At 48.8% G+C, this 24,084-nt stretch overlaps 1 protein-coding gene across 1 annotated transcript; it reads left to right on the forward strand.

Moving 5' to 3' along the window:
• Nucleotides 1-290: 290 nt before the first annotated feature.
• IL10RB (interleukin 10 receptor subunit beta) lies at nucleotides 291-22,919 on the forward strand. Its single transcript, XM_036850001.1, has 7 exons — nucleotides 291-487; nucleotides 1,756-1,879; nucleotides 5,048-5,205; nucleotides 6,448-6,614; nucleotides 10,332-10,479; nucleotides 15,220-15,377; nucleotides 22,035-22,919. The coding sequence occupies exons 1-7, from the start codon at nucleotides 439-441 to the stop codon at nucleotides 22,314-22,316; spliced, it is 1,086 nt and encodes a 361-aa protein (XP_036705896.1). The 5' UTR covers nucleotides 291-438; the 3' UTR covers nucleotides 22,317-22,919.
• The last annotated feature ends 1,165 nt before the right edge of the window (nucleotides 22,920-24,084 follow it).

Below are 24,084 nucleotides of genomic sequence, written 5' to 3' on the forward strand. Positions count from 1 at the left end.
AACTTGGGGAATACTGCATGGTGTAAACCACCACCATCCAGATATCACCTCTGGGTTGGCGTTGGAGTGTATGTATTTAACTTGCGGCTCCTTTCAAAGCATGCATTTAATGTAATGGGGACACGGCACGTACAGTTTTGCAACCTGTTTTACAATCTGTTTTCCACTCACCCGGAGGAGGAAAGTGCCCTTCCACCTCTGCACCTGCCCCTGCCAATCCGGTGAGAGCGGCCTCTCGAGACTGACGCGCGGGGGCGGGGTCCGAGGCAGGGGCGGGGCTTCGTGTCGCCCCGCCCCGCCGGTTCTCGGAAGCAGCGTCGGGGCGGGCGGGCTGGATCTCCCCTACGCTGGCGCGGAAGCGGGCGTAGGGGTGCGTACCCCGGCGCCCGGCGGCTGCTCGCGGCCCCCCGAGCGCCCACCCGGGCTCCATGCGCGACCATGGCTCAGAGCCTCCGGAGCTGGCTGGGCGGCTGCCTCCTGGTGTCAGGTGAGGGGTCTGCGGGGAGGGGACGCCGGGCATTCTCCGGAGTGTCGGCTCAATCACTCGCCCAGCACGCTTCCCAAGCCGGGCTGCCTGCGCGGGGATCCGGCCCCGCCGTGGCGCTGCGTCCCGACCCGAGGTGCGCTCGGGAACCAGGAGGCCCGGCTACGACCTCGGGCAGCGATGGCCCCAAAGACGACCCCTGAGCGGACCCCATAGGCGCACTCAAAGTGACTAAGTGCCTGGGCTGGCGGTCAGGGCCTCCCACTAAGTCCCCAGCACCCCAAGATCTGAATTCTGCCCCTCAACTCCGCAGCTCTATGGTTTCTGAGTTCTAAATCCAGTGAAACCCTTCCTGTCCTGCTCTAAATTGCCAGCCCAGGTTCAAACAGCACTGTGGATCCCTCCTTCCTTTCTGATGAACTCATCCCTGGCCTTCCAGGGTACCTTGCTCTCCGGTTTCCCTCCTACCTACCAGCCTGTTTCTATTTGGGATCCTCCCCCTCTACCAGATCTCCATACAGCCAAGTTCATGCCCGAGCCCTCTTCTCTCCTTCCCCTACACTAATCCCTTTTGGGGGGTATCAGCAGAACTCTAGCATTAAATACCAGGTATGGGCTCATGACTCTCAAATTTATATCTGTTGGCATTAGTTGGGTGATGGGCCGGTGGCGGTTTAATATACTCTTCTCGGTACTTTTGTGTATGTTTGGCATTTTCTATTAAAAAGTTTAACAGCTATTTCTGTCTCTAGCCCAAATCTATATTCTGTGCCCCAGGCTCATACACCCTGCTGTCTCTGATATTCCGACTTACGTATCCTTCAGCATCTCAAACCTAATGCAAATTCTAAACTGGGACTCTTGATTTCCCTGTCCCCAGCCCCAGTCAGGCCATCAGGTGCTTCAGCCAGGAATGGATATTAACATCTACTTCTTCACACCAAATGTATCAGGAAGCCTAGATTTTATACCTCTGGAAATATATCTAAAATCCATCTACCCACCCCTTCACACCTTTCTACCACCACCCAAATCCAGGTCACCCTCAGCCATCCCCACTTTTCTCTTACTATCCTCCTCCCCTTAGCAATTTCTTCTCTTCAAATACAATCCAGACTCCTCAGCACAGCTAAAGCATGTCTCTCCTTCACCCACATGCCCATTTGAAGACTTGGAGACATAGGGAAGACCTGAGTATTGGATATGGTTATTTTCTTGGGCAGCCTTTTAGAGGAAGAGAGTTGCCAACTTTTTCCCCTTTATTTTTACAGCATTAGGAATGGTGCCACCTCCTGAAAATGTCAGAATGAATTCAGTTAATTTCAAGAACATTCTACAGTGGGAGTCGCCTGCTTTTCCCAAGGGGAATCTGACTTTCACAGCTCAGTACCAAAGGTAAGTCTGGGGTGCTCTTGGCAGAGGATGGTGGCTTTGGCTGGGCTGGTCACTGGGCCGGACCAAGGAGAGAGTCTGACTGCTGTCACCCCAGTGACCTTGACAGCCCAGGGGGAGCCTCTTTCCTGGCCTTCTTTCTGTCCCAGAAATTCTTGTGGAAGCTCTGTTCTCTGAAAACAGACAAGTAAAATCCTCTTTCCTTTTTCTTGTGATGGTTCATGGTGTGACAGACATTTTATCACGTAGATGGTGAGTGTCATTGGCCCCCGTGGCAGCCTACTGCAATGCAAACATATCGGGCTTGTCACTATTAATGTTTTTTAAGAGACAAATGCCAGTGGTGACCATCTTCCAGTTATTAGAGTAGTATTGCTAGAAGTCAACAGTGGAAGCTATCCAAGAAAACTGAGGTATGCAAAGCAGGCAGGAAGCCCCTTGCTTGCTTACCACCGACCCCCTCCAGTAGGTTATAAACTGCACACCCCAGTGCTGGGGGGTGCAGATCATTTGCATAGTGGGCACTCAGTTACTCTGAAATTGAATGTAAGACAGCTGCTGGCTGTTGGCTGTGTCCTCTGAAGACAGCAGACGCTTATGAAGGAAGGGTATCACCAACCACGATTGCCTCAGTGGTGCTCTGACCTCCCAGGACCTGCCCGGCCTGTCGGTTTTTCCCTGTGCCAGCCCTCCCTTGGCAGCCTGCCACTGTACACCACAGGCTGGAGTGGAGATGATGCACCTTTGTGCCAGGTGCAGACAGCAACAGGAGGCCAAAGGCCAGTGAGCCGCACACCTGCTTCCCGTGGGACTCAGAAACTTTGTCAAAGGCAGACAACTCCTTCAGTGAGGAGGGAGGAAATGGGGGTCTCAGATGCCATGGATCCCACACTCCTCCCACCTGGCCTTTATTTTACAAACATATCCAAGGCCTGCTAAGTCAGAGAAGAAGGAGAAAGATGAATAAGATAATCCTCGTTTACATTTTTAAAAAACTTTTTAGTTCGAAATAATTCCCAGGTAACAAAACATTTCAAAATTTCAAGTATAATACAAAGAACTTCCAAAGAGCTGATATTCACCAATTTTTAAGGTTCGCCGCATTTTCTTGCTTTTACCCCTTAATATTTCATTGTGTACTTCATAAGAGCAAGGATAACCTTTTACATCGCTGTGGTACAGTTATCAAGATTTGGTAGCTTCACCAATAATACAGTCCTTTAAGTCCATATTCCAGGTTTGTCAGTTTCCCCAAGGACTTAATAAGCATCATTCTGAGATTTATTTTTCTCCTGCGGTGTATTTTCTAGCACTGACTGGTTTTATAATTTCGTCTCTGTGTTTTCTCCACTCTGTCTTGATAGCTCTAGGGATTTCACTGTGGAAAATGAACTTCCCTCTCTGTCTGTCCCTCTCCCCTGTGGTTTATTTCTTGTTGTTCTGTTCTTTGCTTCTTTGCCATTGGAGTAGAGGTGTTTGGTTTTAGGTGTTTGTCTTTTAGATGAGAGCTCCCAGCAACCAAGAATGGATACCTGGGTTCCAGGTCTCCTCAGCATAGACGTGCAGACCAAGCATGGCCTGTGCTGGGGAAAACAAAACACGTGCTGGGTGTGGAAGAAATTTGATCCTGAAAAATCTGATTACCCTTCTGTGGCTCTGGAAAAGGTTTGATTACAATTTAACCTGAGCGGTTGCATAGCACAAACTCTTGTTGTATGTGTACATTGGGTAGGGGTGACCGGTGGTGGAGGGGACTTCAGAGGATGGCTTGGTGATTTTAATATGGAAGCATCTAAAACAATTAGATGTAAATATGCGGAATAGATCCTATTAGCTACTTGATGGGAAGAAAAATATATGTAGATGCAATAAAAATGACCGAATGAAAGGGAAGTTATTGCAGAACAACTCTTGAAATACTCTGTGTTCCACCCAATTCATGCATTAGTTTAAATGCATGGAAAGAAATGGCCACATGTGAGAAAACCCCCTTCATGAAATGACCCTTGGATTTCCCCAGTGATGGGATGTTAGGCAGCCACGAAGAGTTGATTGATTAGAGAATGTTTGTGGTCTATTAAGTGAAAAAAGCAGACAGTAAGATAGCATAAGCCCAATTATCTCTGCCTCCTAAGAGTGCAGTGGAGTGTGGGGTGGTGCCTGAGGCAATGGGCTCTGAAGTCAAGCAGACCTGAGTCCCATGGGCGAGTTTCTTAGGCTCTCCACGCCTGTGCCTCATCTATAAAATAGGAGTGATGTCAGTTCCGCCCTCCTGGGGTTGTGAAAATTCAGTGAGATAATCCTGCGAAATCAGTGCCCTACCTGACACCTACGTGCTTGACAAATGTTGGCTGTTATTATTTTTATCACCATCACCTTCACTGTTACCTCTTAGGGTAGCCAGATTGGTTTTGGCACCAAGACAGGAAGGTGCCAGTCAGACAAAATTCTTACTTTTTGCAAGACCAGAGCCTGGATTTCCTTACATCAGCTAATTATAGCTCCTTTGGCTGTTGTGAGGTTAAGTTACACGCACCTGGTAGGTATTCTCAAACATTTCTTTCCTTCCACTTCATGTTTCTGCCACCCTCCCTTCAGGGGTTGGTGCCAGGGCTGGAGATCTGAGGTCAACGAATTTTATAATTTTTCCAGCGTAACTGAACAATAGTCATTTACGAGACGTTATTTGAAATCATTGTGATACACTTATTTTGGCTAATCTGTGAATATCAACATTTCACAAACCATGCCCCACAAGTTTCAGAAATACATAGTCAAAGAAGGCAGCTTTCTTGGTCAAATATGTTGAATGCTCAACCCCTTTTTGGAAAGACACGTTTTATTAGGATATGAAAGTCTCTGAGCAGTTCTGTTGTGAAGACAGACACCTATTCATGTCTCACCCAGTTTTTGCCCCAAATTGTTTGACTGTGGGATGGATTATTTTTGAAATGTCTTATGATACCTCAAGGATCATTAAGGTTCCATGGAGCACAGTTTGGAAAATGCTCCTATGAATGATACGTAGTATTCTTTGAAATTGACAATAAAGAATTTGCTTTATTCTTCTCTCATCCTCCTCCATTATCCTTTGGTAGCAGAAGAATAAAGCACCAGTCAGCCTCAGAGCGACTGAGGTTAGAACTCTCATGATTTCTTCTGATTTTGTAGTTATAGGAAATTCCAAGATATATGCACTAGTACTGTCTTGACGGAATGTGATTTCTCAAGTCTTTCCAAGTATGGTGACCACACCTTGAGGGTCAGGGCTCAATTTGAAGACGAGCATTCAGACTGGATAAACGTCACCTTCTGTCCTGTGGATGACAGTAAGCCATCTCGGTTTTTATTTCGTTGTTATGCCATCATCTTGCCTTGATTATTTCCCCCTTGGTTGGCCCGTTAGCAAGAATTCTTTGAGTGCCACAAAGTGGATGGCCTTGCACAAGGAGCTTAGGGAATGTAGCAAAGAGGGCTGTGGCCTTAAAGAAGTTTGTGGGAGAGATAGGACAGGATAGGCATAAAGCAATAAGATAATTAAATATAAATTTGATGACTTTAATGCCTCGAGGGTAAAAACGAGTTGGGGCCAGTGCTGTTAATGAGAAAAACTAGAAGGATTTGTGTGTTGAATTTTGGGGGAGGAAGTCAGTTTGGAATCATGACTTAAAGAAATGTGATACCATCAGCAGAAGAATAAAGACTGATTTTAGGCAGGTGTAGAGACAGAAAGACCAGCTGGCCCAGGATGAAGGACAGAGGGACGGATACAGCTGATGGCAGATGGGTTGGGTCAGGTTGGCATTGAAAAAAGTATTCCCGGGTTAGAGCTGGAAGGTCATGGGGACCCACCAGAGGTCATGAAATGAACATCATTAGAACATCAGGAATTGAAAACTAATTAAACCACCAGATAGCAATTGAGAGAATAAGGAGGATAAGAATCTCATGAACAGAACTCAAGTGCAGCCCTCCAAAGAGCAGATCGAGAGATGCATTAGAAGGATTGCCCAGGACTTCCCTGGTGGCACAGTGGTTAAGAATCCGCTTGCCAATGCAGGGGACATGGGTTCAAGCCCTGGTCTGGGAAGATCTAGTTTCAGACTTTGTTGGAAAATGTATTTGCTGGAAAGTGGTTTAATTATATAGGTTCAACACTAAAAATAGAAATACCATCTGTTGCTTCCAACCCAGCAATGGAAATAAAGAAAATTCAACCCAACAGAAAGAAAAAAAGAGGAGAGGAATAAGCCATTTAAAAAAAAAAAAGGGAGTCTTTACAGAAAACACAAAGTAATGTAGTTGGAATAATTCCAAATATATCAAATCACAGTAAACATAAATGGACTAAACCTGATTGATAAAGGCAAAGATTAAAAGATTTTTTTTTTTTTTTTAAGAAACAAAATCCAAGAATCCTCCTTAGCCATGTCTGTCAGCGTCACCTCAGCAGTGTATCACAGGGCAGAGTACTTCAGTAGCCCAGTTGGTCTGCCCAGTTACGAAAAATAAATGTTGATGTTTTTAACATGTGAATTTTGATTGTCATTTTGCTTTGTTCTCATACTTAGCCATTATCGGACCTCCCAGAATCCAAGTAGAAGCACTTGCTAATTCTTTACATATGCGTTTCTTAGCCCCAAAAATTAAGAATGAACCTGAAACATGGACCATGAGGAATATTTATAACTCATGGACTTATCATGTGCAATATTGGAAAAATGGCTCTGACGAAAAGGTAAGCATGGTGAATCACATGCATTGCAGATGTAAGCTCCCTCTCCTTTGCTCAGTGTTGGTCGGAGGGAGGCTTTGCCAGGTGGCAGCACCTTATGGTCCAGAGCAGGGGTCCCCAACCCCGAGGATCTAATGCCTGATGATCTGAGGTGGAGCTGATGCAATAATAATAGAAATAAAGTGCACAATAAATGTAATGCGCTTGAATCATCCCGAAACCATCCTCCCCGCCCCTGGTCCTTGGAAAAATTGTCTTCCACAAAACTGGTCCCTGGTACCAAAAAGGTTGGGGACCGCTGGTGCAGAGGATCTCAGGCCTGGTCCTTTGAGCTTCCCATTGTGGGGGATGGCCGGTATGTCAGGTCATGCTTCCCAGTCCACAAGGGCAATGCACAGAGCAGACTTCCTGGGTGCTGGTGCAGGAGCTCAGGCCTTTCTCTCCCCAAAGGGAAGTCGCCTGAGAAGGCAGAGCTGACTCAGCTATTGGCTGGCGGAACTTGGAGTCAGCGGAGTCAGGTGATCAGTGAATGTCTACTGTTTTCATGGCATGAGGCCCCAGTACACCACAGAATAGTCAAGTCTGTGGCCAGGGCAGCCCCAGCCCTGGATGAATGGTGGGTGTCACATTTTACTGGACTGACCCCACTTTTCCCCATTGCTTTCCTCCTCTTCCAGGGACAGTGCCTTTCACAACATGGGCTGGGAGTGGAAAGATCCTGTTGGAACGTTGCCCCTGCCATTGTGTGACTCTAGTCACATTCTTGACCTCAGCTTCTCAGGTCTGCAAAATGGGCATATAATCCACTTCATTAATAAAGTGAGGATAATAACCTACTTTATAGGATTGTTGAGGAATTTAATGACATAATGAAAAAAGTAAGCTTGTCCCATTACCTGAACAATGGGTATGGTCAATACGTGAGGTTCCCGTCCCCTTGTGTAGACGTGTTAAGGCTATTTTCATTCATCTTTGGTCAACTCTTACACTTAGTGCTTCTGAGTTGAATGCCATCTGTGGTCCTAAACTAACTTACGTATATTTTATGTAAGTTAAGTTATGCGTATGTTATCTCTTCTGCATTAAATGTTGATTTTATCACTGATTCTCAAGCGTTTGGGAAGACGGGGTCACCTGTGTATATTGTCTGAGGAATGATGTAATTAAATTTATATCTACATACTATGTAGCCCCCCAAAAATCTCAAGTTAATTTCCCCCCCCAAAAATGTTCTGTTGTGATCAATTTGTAACATATATAAATGTCAGATCACTATGTTGCACACCTGAAACCAATAAGATATTGTATATCAACTATACTTCAGTTTTTAAAAATGCTTCGTTAACTGACGCAGGGTATCTGCCTTCTTCACAGAATAGATGATTTTGCTTATAGTCAAGACCCCAGGATTTGTGTACCTAGGAAGCAACACAGAAAGTTTTATGGTCACTTATCAAATGCAAGTGTGCCTGCTAAAGTCTGGAGATAACTCCTGGAGCTAGCAGCCTACTGTGATTAAGGATCAGATTCCACAGTTACCAGGCCTGAGTGCCTCCTGCCCCAGGCATGAAATTCAAAACCCAGTTTATGTCTTTAGCTTCTTACCTAGAATATGCCCTCAGGACAGGCATATGGTTACACATTTGTGCCTTCACTCTGCCTGCCTGCAGTGTGGAAGACTTTGGTGGGACACACAGAGTGTTGGAAAGGCTGCCTGCTCCCCAGTCCCTCCCTCACTGTGCCTGCAGGGTCACCTTTACCAGTTTATAGGTGCTATAGACTCAGCGTTTGTGTTCCCTTCCCCCTCTCCCCACCCCACCCACACTCCCCTGCAAATTCATACTTTGAAACCTAATCCCCAATGTGATGGTAGTAGGACGTGGAGCCTTTGGGAGGTGATTAGGTCATAAAGGTGGAGCCCTCATGAATGGGATTAGTGCCCTTATAAAGGAGGCCCCAGAGAGCTCCCTTGCCCCTTCCACCATGTGAGGACTCCTGAGAAGACCCAGCTATGGACCAGGAAGCAGGCCCTCCTCAGACACCAGATCTGCCAGTGCCTTGATCTTGGACTTCCCAGCCTCCAAAACTGTGGGAAATAAACGTTGATAAACCACCCAGCCATTGGTATTGTCACAGCAGCCTGAAAGAAATAAGATTAAATGGTTCCCTTCTAGAATGCAGGTGTCTCTGAGAGCGTGCCATATTAGGTCACGAGCTAAGAGCATTAAAAGCTTTTAGAAATTCTTTCTTCCTGATGGGAGAAAGTGAGAAGGTAAAATCAGAAGTTGTCCAGAAGCAAAAAAAGGCTAGAAAAGCCCTCACATCTGTGCCACCCTCTTCCATGTATGCTTCTGACGTGTCAGCCTCTGAGTTTAGCCTTGAAAAAAATGCATTGTAAGGTTTTAGAAGTATTGGGTTCCTGGAAATAAAACCAGGGGTTTTTTGTTTTTATTTCTGCTTTTAATGATTAGAAGTTATACTGTACTCTTCATGTTTTCAATCGGTAAAATCCAATCCTCGCCTTCAGTGAACTTAGCTTCTTATACAGTAAAGGAATCAAGCTGTCAGCAGGCCCAGCCCCCAAAGAAAAGTAACCAATTACTAAAGTAAAAACAGAGTCTGTGCTCACTTTCTATTGCAGCTCCTATTCACGTAACAGATTTTTCATGAGGCCCTTCTATGAGGAAATTGTAACCATGCTGGGAATACAGGCAGTATGTACTCTTTTAATTCCCTTTATTTTGCTGTAAACTATTTTGGTTTCTCAAATTCAGAAATACATCATCAATTATGATATATTTAAATTAAACTAAGATGAGTCTGGGATGCCCCCACCAGAGTTAGGCTGAGGGGTGTGCCCTCAAGGGGAGTTGAGCTGCTGGGGGCGGGCAGCTCAGGCTCGTGAATGGAGAAGTAATTCAGAGGAGACCCCCAGGCAGCCTTGTCAGGAACACGCTCTGGACTTCGAAAATCACACTGAGTCTTACTGTAGATGACTGGTATGTTCATTCGCCAGGGCTGCTTTAACAAAGTACCGTAAACTGGGTGGATGAAACAACAGAAATGTGTTGTGTCAAGGTTCTAGAGGCTGGAAGCCCAAGATCAAAGTGCCAGCAGGATTGGTTCCTTCTAAGGGCTACGAGAAAGGATCTGTTCCAGGCCTTTCGCCCAGCTTCTGGTGGGTGCTGGCAATCGTTGGGTCCTGAGTATATATCCCTGCCTTCATCCTTACGTGGCATTCTGTGTGCACGTCTGTGTCTAAATTTTCTCCTTGTAAGGACACCAGTCGTATGGGATTGGGGCCCACGCTAATGACCTCATTTACCTTGATTACATCTGTAAAGACCCTCTATCCGACCAAGTCACTTTCGAAGGTACTAAGGGTTAGGACTTCAACATCGAATTTGGGAGGGGCGAAATTCAACCCATACAACTGGTTTATTTTTTTTTAAAAAAAGAAGTGGGATGGCTTGCGTGTCATTTAAACTGGAGAATTCAGGGCATGAGGTGGTTTGGCAGGACCGTGGTCGGTCCTTGCTCTGCCCACCCCGACCTTAGAATGGTCTCCGGGGCCCCAGAGACGACCAGGAGGAGCGCCTGCGTCCTTCATCCTCCTAGTTTGAGCCTGAAGGAACGATTATAACCAGTAAGTGGGGAGAAAATAAAAGATGACATCCCTTCTCTGCTGAGGCATGTTCTTATTTTTGTCTCTGTTACTAGTTTCCAGTTACTGGTCAGTATGACTTCGAGGTCCTCCGAAATCTTGAGTCACACACCACTTACTGTGTTCAAGTCCGAGGGTTTCTTCCTGATCGGAACAAAACTGGGGAGTGGAGTGAGCCTGTCTGTGAGCAGACAACCGCTGACGGTGAGTCTCGAGATGCACCGTCTGCAGTTCTGTCTCCTCGGGGCATCTTTTTTCTGAAGCGGGGGCACCATGCAGCTTGCGGGATCTTTGTTCCCCGACCCGGGATCGAACCCACACCCCCTCAAGTGGAAGCGCGGAGTCCTAACCCCTGGACCGCCAGGGAAGTCCCTCCTCTGAGCATCTTAAGTAGCTTTAGAGACTCCCCGGGAGTGTGAGGGCCGGAAGCCTCCTTAGAGATCATCATCCAGCTCAAACTCCAACCCCGTTCAGCCGTGACTGACCGCCTCATGCTGGGAAGGAGACCCCACCTTCTGAGGCAGCTCGTTCACTCCTAGACCAAAGGGATTGATGGGAGGTCCTTCCGTCCGGGGAGCTGAGGTCTCCCTCCACGCGTCCGCCTCCAGTGTGCTCGTTCTGTCCTCCTGGGCTCCCTGAAGCAAGTCTCAGTCCTCCCAAGCCCACCCAGCCAAGGTCGAGCCCTGACACCCCCCCGCCAGAAGTCTTTCCTTCCGAGGCTGCACATCTCCAGTTCCTTCAGGCACATGGTGGGAAGAGTTTGGAAAACCCTTCCCTGTCCTCAGCAAGCTGGTTTTAGGGTTCCTCGTGAATTCAGGACCTCAACACAGTCCCCCACATATGATGTGTACCCCAGTGTCTAGCAGAGTGCCTCCATGCTTGGTGTTTCTTAAAAAAAAAAACACGGGGAAGGAGGAAGGGAGGGAGGAAAAGAGGAAGGGGGAGGGTACCAGATGGCCTAGACACTGAGTAATTTTGTACGGATGCATTGCATTGGCGTACAGAATGATAAAAACTTGTGGCCTAGATGTCTGTGTACAAACGTCAGGCCTTTTGGGGCCTTTTTGTTACTTAAAGATGTCCAGAGGCTTCGCCAGCTCAGACCACAAAAGGATGCATACGTGCAGGTCCGCTCCTGACCATTTTCATTTACGGAGGCCCTCCTGGAAGCAAGGTGCTGATCTGGGGGGCTACAGAAATACAAAGGAGAGTAATAAAGTAATAAAGAATTCCCTCCAGAGAGCAAAACTTTTCATCTTCTGTGTCACTGCAGTTCTGAGGCAGTTGCAGTGCTGTCATCACAGTGATTCATCATTTCAGCTTATCAAGTTCTTCGTGAATGTTGGTTTTTGTCATTGAACATATTTCTCTCCCTGTTTTGCTTTGTCTCATCAACTGATTTGCTGGTACGAGGTTCAGGATCCTTACCAGTTTGTTGTTTAAACTGTTGGTGTGTCTAGGATACACCTTCCTCTGGACCGCTTAACTAGTTGCTTACTGCTCACCAATCCATCTGAATATAGTGGACTATTATGTAAGCTATTTCGTTTTACTGTCCACAAAGTCACCATGAAAGACTTTGGCAAATATCAGCTGAAATTGACACCCAGTGCCAAGTGCAGCATTGTCACAACTGTGTCCCATGCGTGATTATGGGATATTTCTCAAAACAAGAGCCCGGTAGTCAGATGTGCTTAGAAATGATGGTACACCGCATTTCCCTCTCAGAAAAGTTACCCTATATATTAGCATTTTTAGCATATTTGATCTTTCAACATTTTTTTTTTTAATAAGTACATAGGCACAAGGTATTGTTTTAAATTTATTTATTTATTTATTTTTGGCTGTGTTGGGTCTTCGTTTCTGTGCTAGGGCTTTCTCTAGTTGCGGCAAGCGGGGGCCACTCTTCATCGCGGTGCGCGGGCCTCTCACTGTCGTGGCCTCTCTTGTTGCGGAGCACAGGCTCCAGACGCGCAGGCTCAGTAGTTGTGGCTCACGGGCCTAGTTGCTCCGCGGCATGTGGGATCTTCTCAGACCAGGGCTCGAACCCGTGTCCCCTGCATTAGCAGGCAGATTCTCAACCACTGTGCCACCAGGGAAGCCCTCAACATCTTTTTTGAGGATGAGCATTCCAAGGAAAACAGCTTGGGAAAAACCAGCCCATAATGTGCCATAATTTACCAACAAGTAACCCTATCCAAAAAAGGAAAGGCAGCCACTTTGAGCTAATTTCTTACAGTGTCCTCATGTTATTATTTTTTGTTATTGTCCTTATCTTTTTTAAGTATTTGTAATTAGCCACTTAACCATCCATTCTAGAATGTTTGTATTTTTTTCTGGATATCACATCAAGCTTTCCAGCCTGGAGTTTCCTGAATCTTGTTGTTGTTGGGTTTTTTTCCCTCGTTTTGTAAATGCACAAATTACTTGCCTGAATCTAGGAATCTTTCACCTCACCCAGGCACGTGATCTTTTCAGTGCCATCCAAAGCTGTTCTACAATCATATTAAGCAAATTTTCTCAGGAATGCAGAGCCATATAGAAGATGGAAAGTCTTGCTGTCTCTCTGGAGGGAATTCTCTGTCAGTCTCCTTTCTTTTTCTGTAGTTCCCTGTCCAGTGCCACGCCTCTATCTGAGGCTGAGTCGACCTGCCTGTGTTCCTCCTGCCATGGCTAAGCCTCTCAAAAGCACCGTTAAATAACAAGAGCTTATCTTCTTATTCCTTTCATGAATCATTTGTGCTTGAATCAGAATTCTGTGCTTTGGGAATCCCCATTCAGCTTGAATCACTAGAATCCCTGACCTTGGAATCATCCTCTTTCCTCTAAACACCTGCCAACTGCTTTCCCCAAGCCTGAGTACATGCCCGGTTGTCCTGTGTCCCGTCCTTCCCTGCTGTGAACTCCAACATAATGAGTGGTGTGGGGCGCATCCTGAACTGCCTGGTGCCTTGGCCGCCTCGTCTGCAAAATGAGGGGAATCAAAGGGTGTCACCCAGGACAGCGCCAGGCACAGAGTGAGCCCGCAATATGGGTTAGATGTCATTACCATTATTATAAGGACATTATTAAAATCATACATTTAAATATTCCTTAAGGTTTATATCATGAAACATGGCATGAGGCACACACTTTGACCGAAAAGAGAACTATTTCAAATATTTCGTGACTCTTAAGTGATCACCCATTAACTGACAAAATCCAAACATTTTTTAAAAGAAAAGGAAAAGTAGGGCTTCCCTGATGGCTCAGTGGTTAAGAATCTGCCTGCCAATGTAGGGGACATGGGTTCGGTCCCTTGTCCGGGAAGATCCCACATGCCATGGAGCAACTAAGCCCGTGCGCCACAACTACTGAGCCTGCGCTCTAGAGCCCATGAGCCACAACTACTGAGCCCACATGCCACAACTACTGAGCCCACGTGCCACAACTACTGAAGCCCGCGTGCCTAGAGCCCATGCCCGCAGCAAGAGAAGCCACTGCAATGAGAAGCCTGCACGCCACAAGGAAGAGTAGCCCCTGCTCGCCACAACTAGAGAAAAGCCCGTGCGCAGCAATGAAGACCCAACACAGCCAAAACTAAATAAATACATAAATTTTTTTAAAAAAGGAAAAGTATAACCCACTGAAAATCTGCTTTTGTCAAACATCATTTTAGGTTTTTTTAAACATAGTTCTCTCATTTAAACCTCACAAGTTTTCAATGAGAGCATTGAAAGGCTCTTCTCCCCTTTCACAGACGGAAGATGAAGGTCCAGAGAGGTGAAGTAACTTGCCCAAACTTGCTCAGCTAGTAAATGACAGGAAGGAATTAACATCTAAGCCCACTGCCTACAGATTAATCCCATAGGTAAGCGAAGGCACGATTTCCCTGTGAGTGAAACAGAAAGGGAGTCCACCTGACAGCATTCAGACAGACTGAAACAAGTTAGAGAGCCTTACATAGAAGGTGTTGATCATTAGATTCTCCCACAATTCACAGCCTGCGTAAAACAGTGTCTGCTCTCCTTCCCCATTTCCCCCTCTTGGTGAGTCACAAAAGCATCCTTTGAATTTTGTCACCATCAACCAGCTGTGCCTGTGGAATGTCCTTGTCTAAGATGCTAAGATGTCTGGGTTGGAGACCCAAGGAGACCCAGGCACTGTCCCCCAGGGGTTCATCATAGTGTCACCAGCCATGCCAGGGTAGGTCCCACTGGAACTCTTAGACGGGGGCTCGCTCCTTCCCGATGATGACATTTCAAAGAAATGGCTTTCAGGTCCTTGAGAAAGACACTCCTTGGTTGTAGGAGATACATATAGGTCCCAAAGGGACAGAGGAAAAGATTTACAGTCCTGAGCTTTTTGTGAATATGCACTGAGAAAGGAAGGTCAAGAGTTGGCAGAACAAAGGTGAATTCTTTTGGTAGTCTTGAGTTTTTCCAGAGAGGAGCTCAAGGGGGTGCTGAGTGGTCCCAGAGCTCAGCCTTAGGCTGCTGGCGACCACACTAGCTGTTGGGGAGGTCTCTGAGTGCAGGGGATCAGGTGGGGTCATCTGTGCAGTTCTCAGTTCAAAACGCTGTAGCACGTGTGTTTCACTGGGGCTCGGGCCCAGGGAGTCCTGTTTTCTGCTTCAAGGCAGAAGAGGTTTATCCCCACCGGGGAGCTGATTGCTACCCTGTGAGTAGATAAGGTGGATCAGAGTTCTTGCGGCTGCTGCTTTTTGTGTGTATCAGCAATCCTGCCAGAAACCCAACTTGGAGGAAGACAGGAGAGGGTGAGACTTGGAAACCTCTGGATCCTCGAACAGCTGCTGGGTTTTCTCCTCACGCCTTCCGAGACAAACGTGTGGGTCCCCCCAACGGTAAAGGGTTACCATTGGATGTGATGGTGAAAATAATGTTAAGGTCACTGTCACCCAATCTGTGCATGACAAGAACATGACCCAGCCCCTTGTCCCTGCAGAAACCACCCCCTCCTGGGTCGTGGCTGGTGTCCTGGGAGCCTCGGTGTGCGCCGCCCTCCTGCTGCTCATTGGCTGCTTCGTCTTGCTGCGGTGCGTTTACAAGAAGGCCAAGCACGCCATCCCCCCGAGGAATTCTCTTCCACAGCACCTGAAAGAGGTAGGTAGTAGGATGGAGCCAGATGTGGATTCGAAAACGCTGACCGGAAGTTGTCCTTCTAAGTCAGGGCCGCCTAACTCAGCTCAGCGTGGCTTCCTGGAGAATGACACACACCTTGCACGCTGGTCCCATCCCTGGTGCCACTTCAGGGAAGTCTGAGCTCATGGGACAGCCCTACGGGAGGGGGTAAAGGTTTGTTTTCCAAATCCCGCCCTCCAACCTGGACCTTGTTCCTTCTCCGACCTTCCCTGCCCCGACCCCCAAGTCATCAGGGAGCAAAGGTGATGGTCCTGGGACAGGAAGAGGTAAAGCAGAGCTCAGAGCAGAAAAGATGAGAGAGGGAAAACTGTAGGCTGAGTGTCAGCGAACAGCCATGGGCAGAGGGTGGGGGGAGGGGCAAGAGCGGTCTCAGTTGTGGGATATCTGAGAGTGACTGAAATTATGGGATGTGTGTCCGAGACTTTAGGAAAGCAGTTTTTTTTTTTTTTCAAGAAAGCTATTTTCAAAAGGTTTGGGAAGAAGAAAGGATGTACCTGGATAGAGACTGTAGGATGGAAGTGGCCTTAAGAAATGAAATCATCGTGGCTATACTCTCACACTTAGAAATGAAATCATCCTGGCTATACTCTCACACTTAGAAATGAAATCATCCTGGCTATACTCTCACACTTAGAAATGAAATCATCGTGGCTATACTCTCACACTTAGAAATGAAAATATGCCGGGCTCAGCCCCAAATGAACCTGTCTTTGGTCTCATTCCCCAGGAAACAGGCTCTAAAATGGAGATTTGCATTCAGAAGTCTTAGTGGCGGTAGCCTCGGGAGTAACACCTCTGAGGGAGAGGGGGCAGCAGGATGGGATGAGGGATATGAAGCCAGTCCTGCCGGGGCTCTGGAGCTGGGGTGGCTCTTTAGAGACGTCCAGGGCTGAGGCTAGAGGGCCTGCGGGCCCACAGTACCCTTGGGCTGGGTGTGGCCGCCCCCAGGAAGGAGGTGTAACTAGATGTGGCAGCTCCTTCAGCCCCGGGAACCTTGGGGGAGACACTCAGCGGGGAGGCAGCCCCACTCCCAGCAGCCAGGGGAGCAAGTTCCTCCTTCCTGAAGGACCTCTGGGTGGCGCATTGCAGCGTCCACTCCAGCCCACCCCGTAAACCACCGGGACCCATGGGCGCAGCTTCTCGAGGAGCTAAGTCGATCTCTTCCCCCGGGGAAGGTTACAAGAGGAAGGTTAACGGAACAAGGTCCAGCCCCATCACTGCAGCTGGTCCCACGGGCACAAGTAACACCCGCTGCTCGGCTCTCCCTTCTAGAGGCCCCTCTCCCCTGACCAGCCGCTGCTGACATAGGCTACTGACCTGATGGGGTGACTCAGACCCTCCGCTCTGCGAGGACTGAGCCCCTGGTCACAGGACACCAGAGATCTGGGCGCTTGTGCTTATCCACTTGCCATCAGAATTGGGTAGGGGAAGTCCCAATACCATGAGCTGCCCCATCACCCAGCTGGGTGCCCCCCGTCATGTAGCAGCAGCCTTTTCTCCTCCTGATGACCCATGTGGTGACTCCTTTCCTTGCTGCCTAGTTTCTTGGCACAAGGATCCTGGCACGACGAGGTGGCAGCTATAACTTAAAGCTCGATGGGATCCCTGCTGTGTCTCCTGGTGGAAACGTCCCCCTCTGGGATAGTAACTGTTTTAGGCTTTGCGACCAAGATTGAGACATTATGTAGATACTTACGTAACCACTTAAATGGCATCACTTACAACTCTAAGACCATTCTTAACTCCTGAGCCATACAAAGAAACATGGATTCGGCCCGTGGGCCACAGCTTGCTGACCCCTGCTCTGAGCTCACAGAGCCTAAGATTGCATGGACACCAGTTCCCCAAGTGGGTCAGCGGGAGTGATGGCAGGCAGGGCCACTCCTACTTCTACCCCTTGGTCCCTGAACCCCTGTACTCTACTTCTTGGGGACACACCATCACATACTGTCATCGATTCTCAGTGCACACCTGGTGCTGGAGGACAATGCCCGGTCCTCACAGGGCACTGTCTCCAAGCTGGCACCACTCCCCAGTCCCCCCCTACCCCCGTACCTTCAGCGGGCCGGCCGTCGTCCTTCCAGGCTGGCAGACGCTGGGTGGGTGGCCCAGCATGCAGCACCCTCAGGGTATTGCACTCCTGGCCTCCTCTGTTGTCATTGGGTCCCATGGCCTGACGTGATGTAACGTGAGGTCTGTGTCAGCCAGCACGGGCCACCGTAACAGAGTGCCACACGCTGGGCGGCTTAAACCACAGACACGTATTGTCTCAAGGTCCTGGAAGCTGGAAGTCCAAGATGCAGGTGTCGGCAGGGTCAGTTCCTTCCAAGGGCTGTGAGGGAGAAGCCGTTCCAGGTCGTTCCCCAGGCTGCTGGTGGTTGCTGGCAACCTTTGGTTCCTTAGTTTGTAGAAGCATCCCCCCATCTCTGCCTTCATCTTCACATGGCGTTCTCCCATCTGTGTCCAAATCTCCTCTTTTTTAAATACACCAGTCAGGTCAGATCAGGGCCCACCCTAATGAGCTCCTTTAACTTGATTACCTCTGTAAAGACCTACCTCCAAATAAAGTCACATTCTGAGGCATGGACTCTGGAAGGGGCACCAGTGCGCTCTGACTGGAGTTGACACCTGTCTCGGGAATGATTGGCTGTCCCTGTCCTGCGGGGCCCCGGCCGGCACCGCTGAGGCCTGACAGAGCGGCTGCTCCACTGGCAGAGGGCCCCGCTCTGGGCCTCGGAGTTCATGTGTGGTCCAGGGACCTCCCCACTTGCAGCTGCTCCCATAGTCCATCCACACGCCTCTTTCCGGACTCCCTTCCTCTGGCCCCTGACCACCAGCCTCGCCATCGGCCCCTGCCTCGGATTCCATGAGTACCTGATATTGGGCCGCTTTTCTTTCCACACAAAGGGGATGACCAGACGCACGGCCCAGAGCTCTGCCTGTTGGGAGCTTTCTCCCCACTGCCATTCAGGGCCCCCAGTTGGGGCTCCAGTGCAGCTGTGGGCCATTTTTGGTTTGTGCCCGTGTGCCACGCTGACCTCCCTGTGAGCCACGTTTGGCCTCTTCCTGCTTCTCCTGGTCACGAGGACCCGTCCCCCGGCGCGGTCGTGGTGTGAGCAGAGACAGATGTGCTGGTGCAGCAGGGGTAAGTGCAGGGGAGGCCGGGCCGCCTGCACACGTGCCCTCTGACCCCACCTCAGGACCTGGTGGGTCTGGCAGGCCTCGTGAGGGTCACTTCTAGGTGGCACGGTCACCTGGTGTCCTGTGGCCCAAGGCTCTGTCTCTCCCAAGTCCCCATGGCCAATACTCCCAGAGCTGTTTTCAAACAGGGTATAATTCTCTGCTGCAGGTGGCCAGCCCGGCCTCAGAACTGTAGTGATCACACAGTGATTCTCCTCTTGGGATTTGCCATAAACTCCACTCAGCCTCTTTTCCCACCACGGACCCTCCAAGGATCTGCCGGGTCTCAGGGCCTCTTCACGTTCACTGGGTTCAGCTGAGATGCCACTGGGAGATGAGGCCGGGCCTTCGTACCCCGACATTAGCCGGCATGAGGTGTGGCTAGGACGGCTTTCTCCAAAGCCCGTACCCTCTCTGGGGCCCTTTCCTGCTCCAGGGTCCCCTCAGAGCCGGCGGCCTTCTGTATCACTCACACCAGGAGCCATATTCCTGGTGTGGAACGTGCCACCCCCCCAGAACCCAAAGAGGCCCACCTCGCATCGTGCTTCCCTGGTAGGGGTGGCGGGTAAGACACAATAACGGTCCCTTCCTTTGGAGAGGGTGTCCTGGCATTCCCTATTCCGTGGGATCCCTAGAACTGATGTGACAGGTCCCTGACTCTTCACAGGGTGAGTTCCCCACCCTCTGAAGTGCGTGTCTTAGGGAGGCCTTGCCGCTTCTTGCTTTCCTGGGCCTGTTAACGTGTTGTCACCGTGGTAGCTGACGTCAGGCCTTTGTTCCCACACCGGCCGGTCCATTGTCCTGGCTGCCCCTGGGAAGGACTCGTGCGAGGCGGCCCCCTTCTGCGGAGGGCAGTTCCCGGACGGGGACTTGGCTGGGAGCTGTTTCAGCTCCAGTAAACAAGTGTGGGCAGTACAGCTCCTGACATGGGTAGAAAGTGGACCGCGTGACTGTAGGCAAGAGATTCAGAGCGGCCGGAACCTTCTAACGAGAGTGCCAGCGAGACTGCAGCACCAGGGTGAGACACGCACCTTCTAGAGGGGCACTTCTGAGAAGCCCTATTCGTGGCAGGAAGAACAAAGAGGGGCGGGCCCTTTGCTCTGCGTAGGAGGTGTTCTGTAAATGGAGAGCCAAGAGGAAGCAAAACTGTGCACCTGCTTTTTTGCTTCTGCCTTCACCATCAAAGGGGCTCATCAGACAGGAAAGGACAGATGGGACAACAATGTGGTATCAGGCAAATCAAAGCCAGAGACGAGTTTAATTAAGGGGTCAGTTGGCAGGAGCTCTGGCCTCCAAGGCTAGAAGACTTGGCAGGCTTGACTGTGGACCAGTGAGAAATATGGGTGGGCGGGGGAGGCTGGAGAGGGGCCAGCGGAGTGAGGGCGAAGGAAGTGCCAGGAACCCATGAGCAGATCAGGGTCCTCAGATCATGAAATTCTCCAGTTTTGACTCAAAGTGCAGAGAATTCATTAACCATAATTTTGAGTTGAGGGAGATTTGCTGGGGATGGAGACTTTTAGTGGAAAAAGCCATCCGGAGGTTTACCCACCACGGATACCCTGAGCCGGCCACCAGCCTGCTATTCGCTTCCTTGACATTTAGCACATCTTGCTTTGTTCTCTCCTCTCCTGTCTCCCAGGAGAGTCAAGGGTAGCTTCCAGTCTGTTCCCGTGGCTCCGCTGGAACAGAACATTTGGGGAGATCCCCCCCCCCCCCCCCCCCCCCCCCCGCTACTGCCTTTGCACAACAGATCTGGGCGAAATTCCTCTGACCCCTCCCTTTCCCTTCTGTCGGCTGATGGGGGTGGGGGAGGGTAGAATTTAGGTTAAGTCGTCTTAAAGGGCCGAGGTATGGAAATTACTTTCAGAAGGCTTAACTGATCCCTTAAAGGTGGAACCAACTGAGGGGAAGAAGTTAAAAATGCCACGCTTTAAGGAATGTTTCTGCACCTCGTCCTGAAGATTAAGAGCCTTGGTGAACCTACAAGGATGAAAAGTGGAGAACGTGCACTCAGCAGATATTTCAGGAAACATACATGGGCATCTTCATGGTTGAAGTGTTGGAGTGACAAGGATGATTAGACTCTGGTTCCTGTCTGTAACTAGCCCGTCTGCTGGGAGGGACACACCCTGAGGAGTCATCGTTCGTAAAATGGGCTAGATGGAAACAAAGCACATAGATTTTAAATTTGCTAGTAGCCGCAGTTACTTTTAAAGTAAAAAGGAACAGAGGAAATTAATATTAATAATACAGTTTATGCAACCCAATATATCCCAAATATCATTTCAACATGCAATCAATTATTTGTTCCAATTGTTGAAATATTTACATTCTCTTTTTCATACGAAGTCTTCAAAATCAGGTATGTGTTTTACACCTCCAGCACACGTAGATCCAGACCAGCCAGGTTTCAAGTGGCTGGTGGCCGCCACACTGGACGCCACGGAGCTGAGGGCTGAAACAGAGGGACACACAGGCTGCTGGGGAGCACCAAAGAGGGCCCCCAACTCAGCCTGAGGACGCACGGGAGACTGACTGTTATTCCAGGACACATCTACCCGCCGTGCTCACAGCATCCCTGCTTCCTAGAGGCAAGGATGCCCAGGCTGCGTCAGCCCCAGAGCATCGGTCATCCTTAAAGTCTCCCTCTGGGTTTACAGGAGGAGCTCTCAGAGGGGGACCTGTGATCACTTAGCAAATGAGATGCAGGTTTATTGTCGCGTTTTTTAAATTGTGGTAAAGTACACATAACATAAAACTTACCACCTTATCCACTTTTAAGCGTCCAGTTCAGCGGTATTAAGTACATTTACATTGTTGTACAACCTTCACCACCTTCCAGTCACAGGACTCCTTTCATCTTGCAAGACAGAAACTGTATCCGATAAACAAAGCTCCCCATCTCCCTTCTCCCCCCGGCCCCGGCCACCACCGTCACTTTCTGTCTGTGAATTTGCCTAGTCTAGGTGCCTCGTATAAGTGGAATCATGCACCATTTGTCCTTTTCTGTCTGGCATATTTCACCTAGCGTAAGGTTCATCCACGTTGTAGCGTGTATCAACTTCATTACATTTTGAGGCAGAAAATATTCCATCGTACGGCTAGACCTCATTCTGTTTATCCAGTCCTCCATGGATGGGCCCTTGGACCGCTTCCATCTTTGTCAATTGTGAATAATGTTGCTCTGAAGACGGGTATATGTATATATATATAGATAGATAGATAGATACTGCTTTCAGTTCTTATGGGTGTATACCCAGAAGTGGAATTGCTGGGTCATATGGTAATTCTATTTTTAATTTTTTGAGGAAGTGTCATACTGTTATTGTCACATTTTTTTTAAAACAGCATTTTCCAGCCAGGAGTTCTGTATAAAACTGTGAGCCCAGAAAAAGAAATGGGAAGCTTTGATAAGTAACTCTTTTTCTCCTCCGGCAGTTTCTGAACCACCCTCATCACAGCACACTTCTCTTATTCTCCTTCCCACTGGCTGTTGAGAATGAAGTCTTTGACACGCTGAGCGTCATCACAGAAGTGTCCGAAAGCCACACGCCGAAGCTCGGGGCGGGCTGCAGCCTCAGCACCTTGTCTGGGCCGCGATCCCCTGAGCTGGTCTCCGAGGAGGAAACACACTCAGCCGGGCACAGCGACCCCCTCCTTCTCACGCCTGCCTCTGAGGGTGATCAGGGCAGCGGACAAACAAGGGCTGAGACCAGCTGAGTAACCCCCAAATCGAGAATCTCAGACGCTGGGACAACGTCCACACCGCCAAGGAGCCGGATTTGAAAGGCTCGCTTGGCACAAATACTCCATCTTGGGAACTAGCCACCTTATAAAGGCCTTAATGATTTGAAAAAACAGCCACTGAAGGTATGATCTTCAGCCTCATGTGCTCACTCATATAAAAAAGTTCCAGGGAATTCCCTGGCGGTCCAGTAGTTAGGATTCGGCGCTCTCACTGCTGGGGCCTGGGTTCAATCCCTGATCGGGGAACTAAGATCCCACAAACCACACGGCCCAACAAACAAAACGAAAAACAAGTTTTAAATGGTGAGAAACAAAAAATATTTAAAATGCTGTAAAACATTTGCTGTAAAACCTGACCAGAGTAAAACCAAGATGCTGTAAAACCTGACCGGAGTGCCGATAGACTGATGTGAAAAATGGCCTCGACTCAAAAGTAACCGTCAGCAAACACTGTACATGTACAGAGCGCAGACTCTGTGGATTCTCAGGGACACTTTGACTGGATTTATTTTTCTATGCGGACACATTTTATATATATAGTGCTGGTGCTCAATTAAAGTCTTATTCTCTGTTTAATCCGTGTGCGTTCGTTTAATGACACTACATCTGTGTGATTGTCAGATTCAACCAGGCTCTCGTGTGCCATCTTTAATGTTCATTGATTCAGCGGATGTTCCTCAGTCCCTGCCTGCTGTCAACCAGGGACTGTGCCAGGAGCAGGGGCCCAACAGCATCTGGGAAGCTTCAGAGAATAGAAGGCCCTGGGCTTTGAATTCTACCTCGGACACTTACTAGCCTGTAACCTCTCAGTTTCCTCATCTGTACCTGGGGATGTAAGGATTAGTGACACTTGGTGAAAAATGCCCACCCCAGTGCCAGCACATAGCAGTCACTCAATAAACGGTAGCTGGCCTTACCAGCTACATAATCTCATGGGTATGACTGACTTCACAAACCTCGGTCAGCAACAAATGTCCTAGCAGACAAATAAAGCAGATCCATCAAAAGTCCCCAGAATAGAAAAACCACTATTTGAAATAATTTGACATTTTTTAAAAGAGACTACATGGGGGAAGAGATCAGAAGTTTGTTGACCCGTTCAGTATTTTTAAATTTCTTTCAATAATGTGAGGGAGAGATCACCATGTTTTGGGTTCTTAGTGCCCCTGATTCTAATCTGGGGCTAGTCTTACGACAAGGGAGAAATTAATTCTCTTCCCCAGTTCAGCTCTTCCTCCCTGAAGGAGGCGTGACAGGAGGGCTGTCAAGTTGTACACATGTAGATGCACCTGACTTGGGAGAGAAGGAAAGGAGATGCCCCATTATTCATCCAGTCCCTGCCTAAATCCCTCTTCATATGTTTGAGGAATCTCCATCTTGGCAAGTGTGAAGGGGCTCAAAATGCCACCTGCTCATTTCCAGCCCCCTTGCTGCTGGACTATAGGCACATAACCGGGGCTCCAGCCCAGCTTTCAGTTGGAAGATGGGGAGGTGGGTGCAGGGCAGCAGTAGAGGCAGGGGTTCCGGTAGAAGCATCCAGTAGCCAGGGGGAATTAGCATCAGCAACAGACTAGGTCTGATTTGGACATTGTTCCTGCCTGCGTCCTCCCAAGGCTGTTCCTCCAACCCTTCCTGAGATTCTGTGAGCTCCCCAAGATCAGGTTGAGACACTCGTTTCCTGCTTCTATCAGCCAGAGTCAGCTTCCAGTGGTTGCAACTAAAACCCCGAGCAGGCCTCCAG

This window comes from Balaenoptera musculus, chromosome 4 (genome assembly GCF_009873245.2).
Source record: "Balaenoptera musculus isolate JJ_BM4_2016_0621 chromosome 4, mBalMus1.pri.v3, whole genome shotgun sequence".
Taxonomy (NCBI): domain Eukaryota; kingdom Metazoa; phylum Chordata; class Mammalia; order Artiodactyla; family Balaenopteridae; genus Balaenoptera; species Balaenoptera musculus.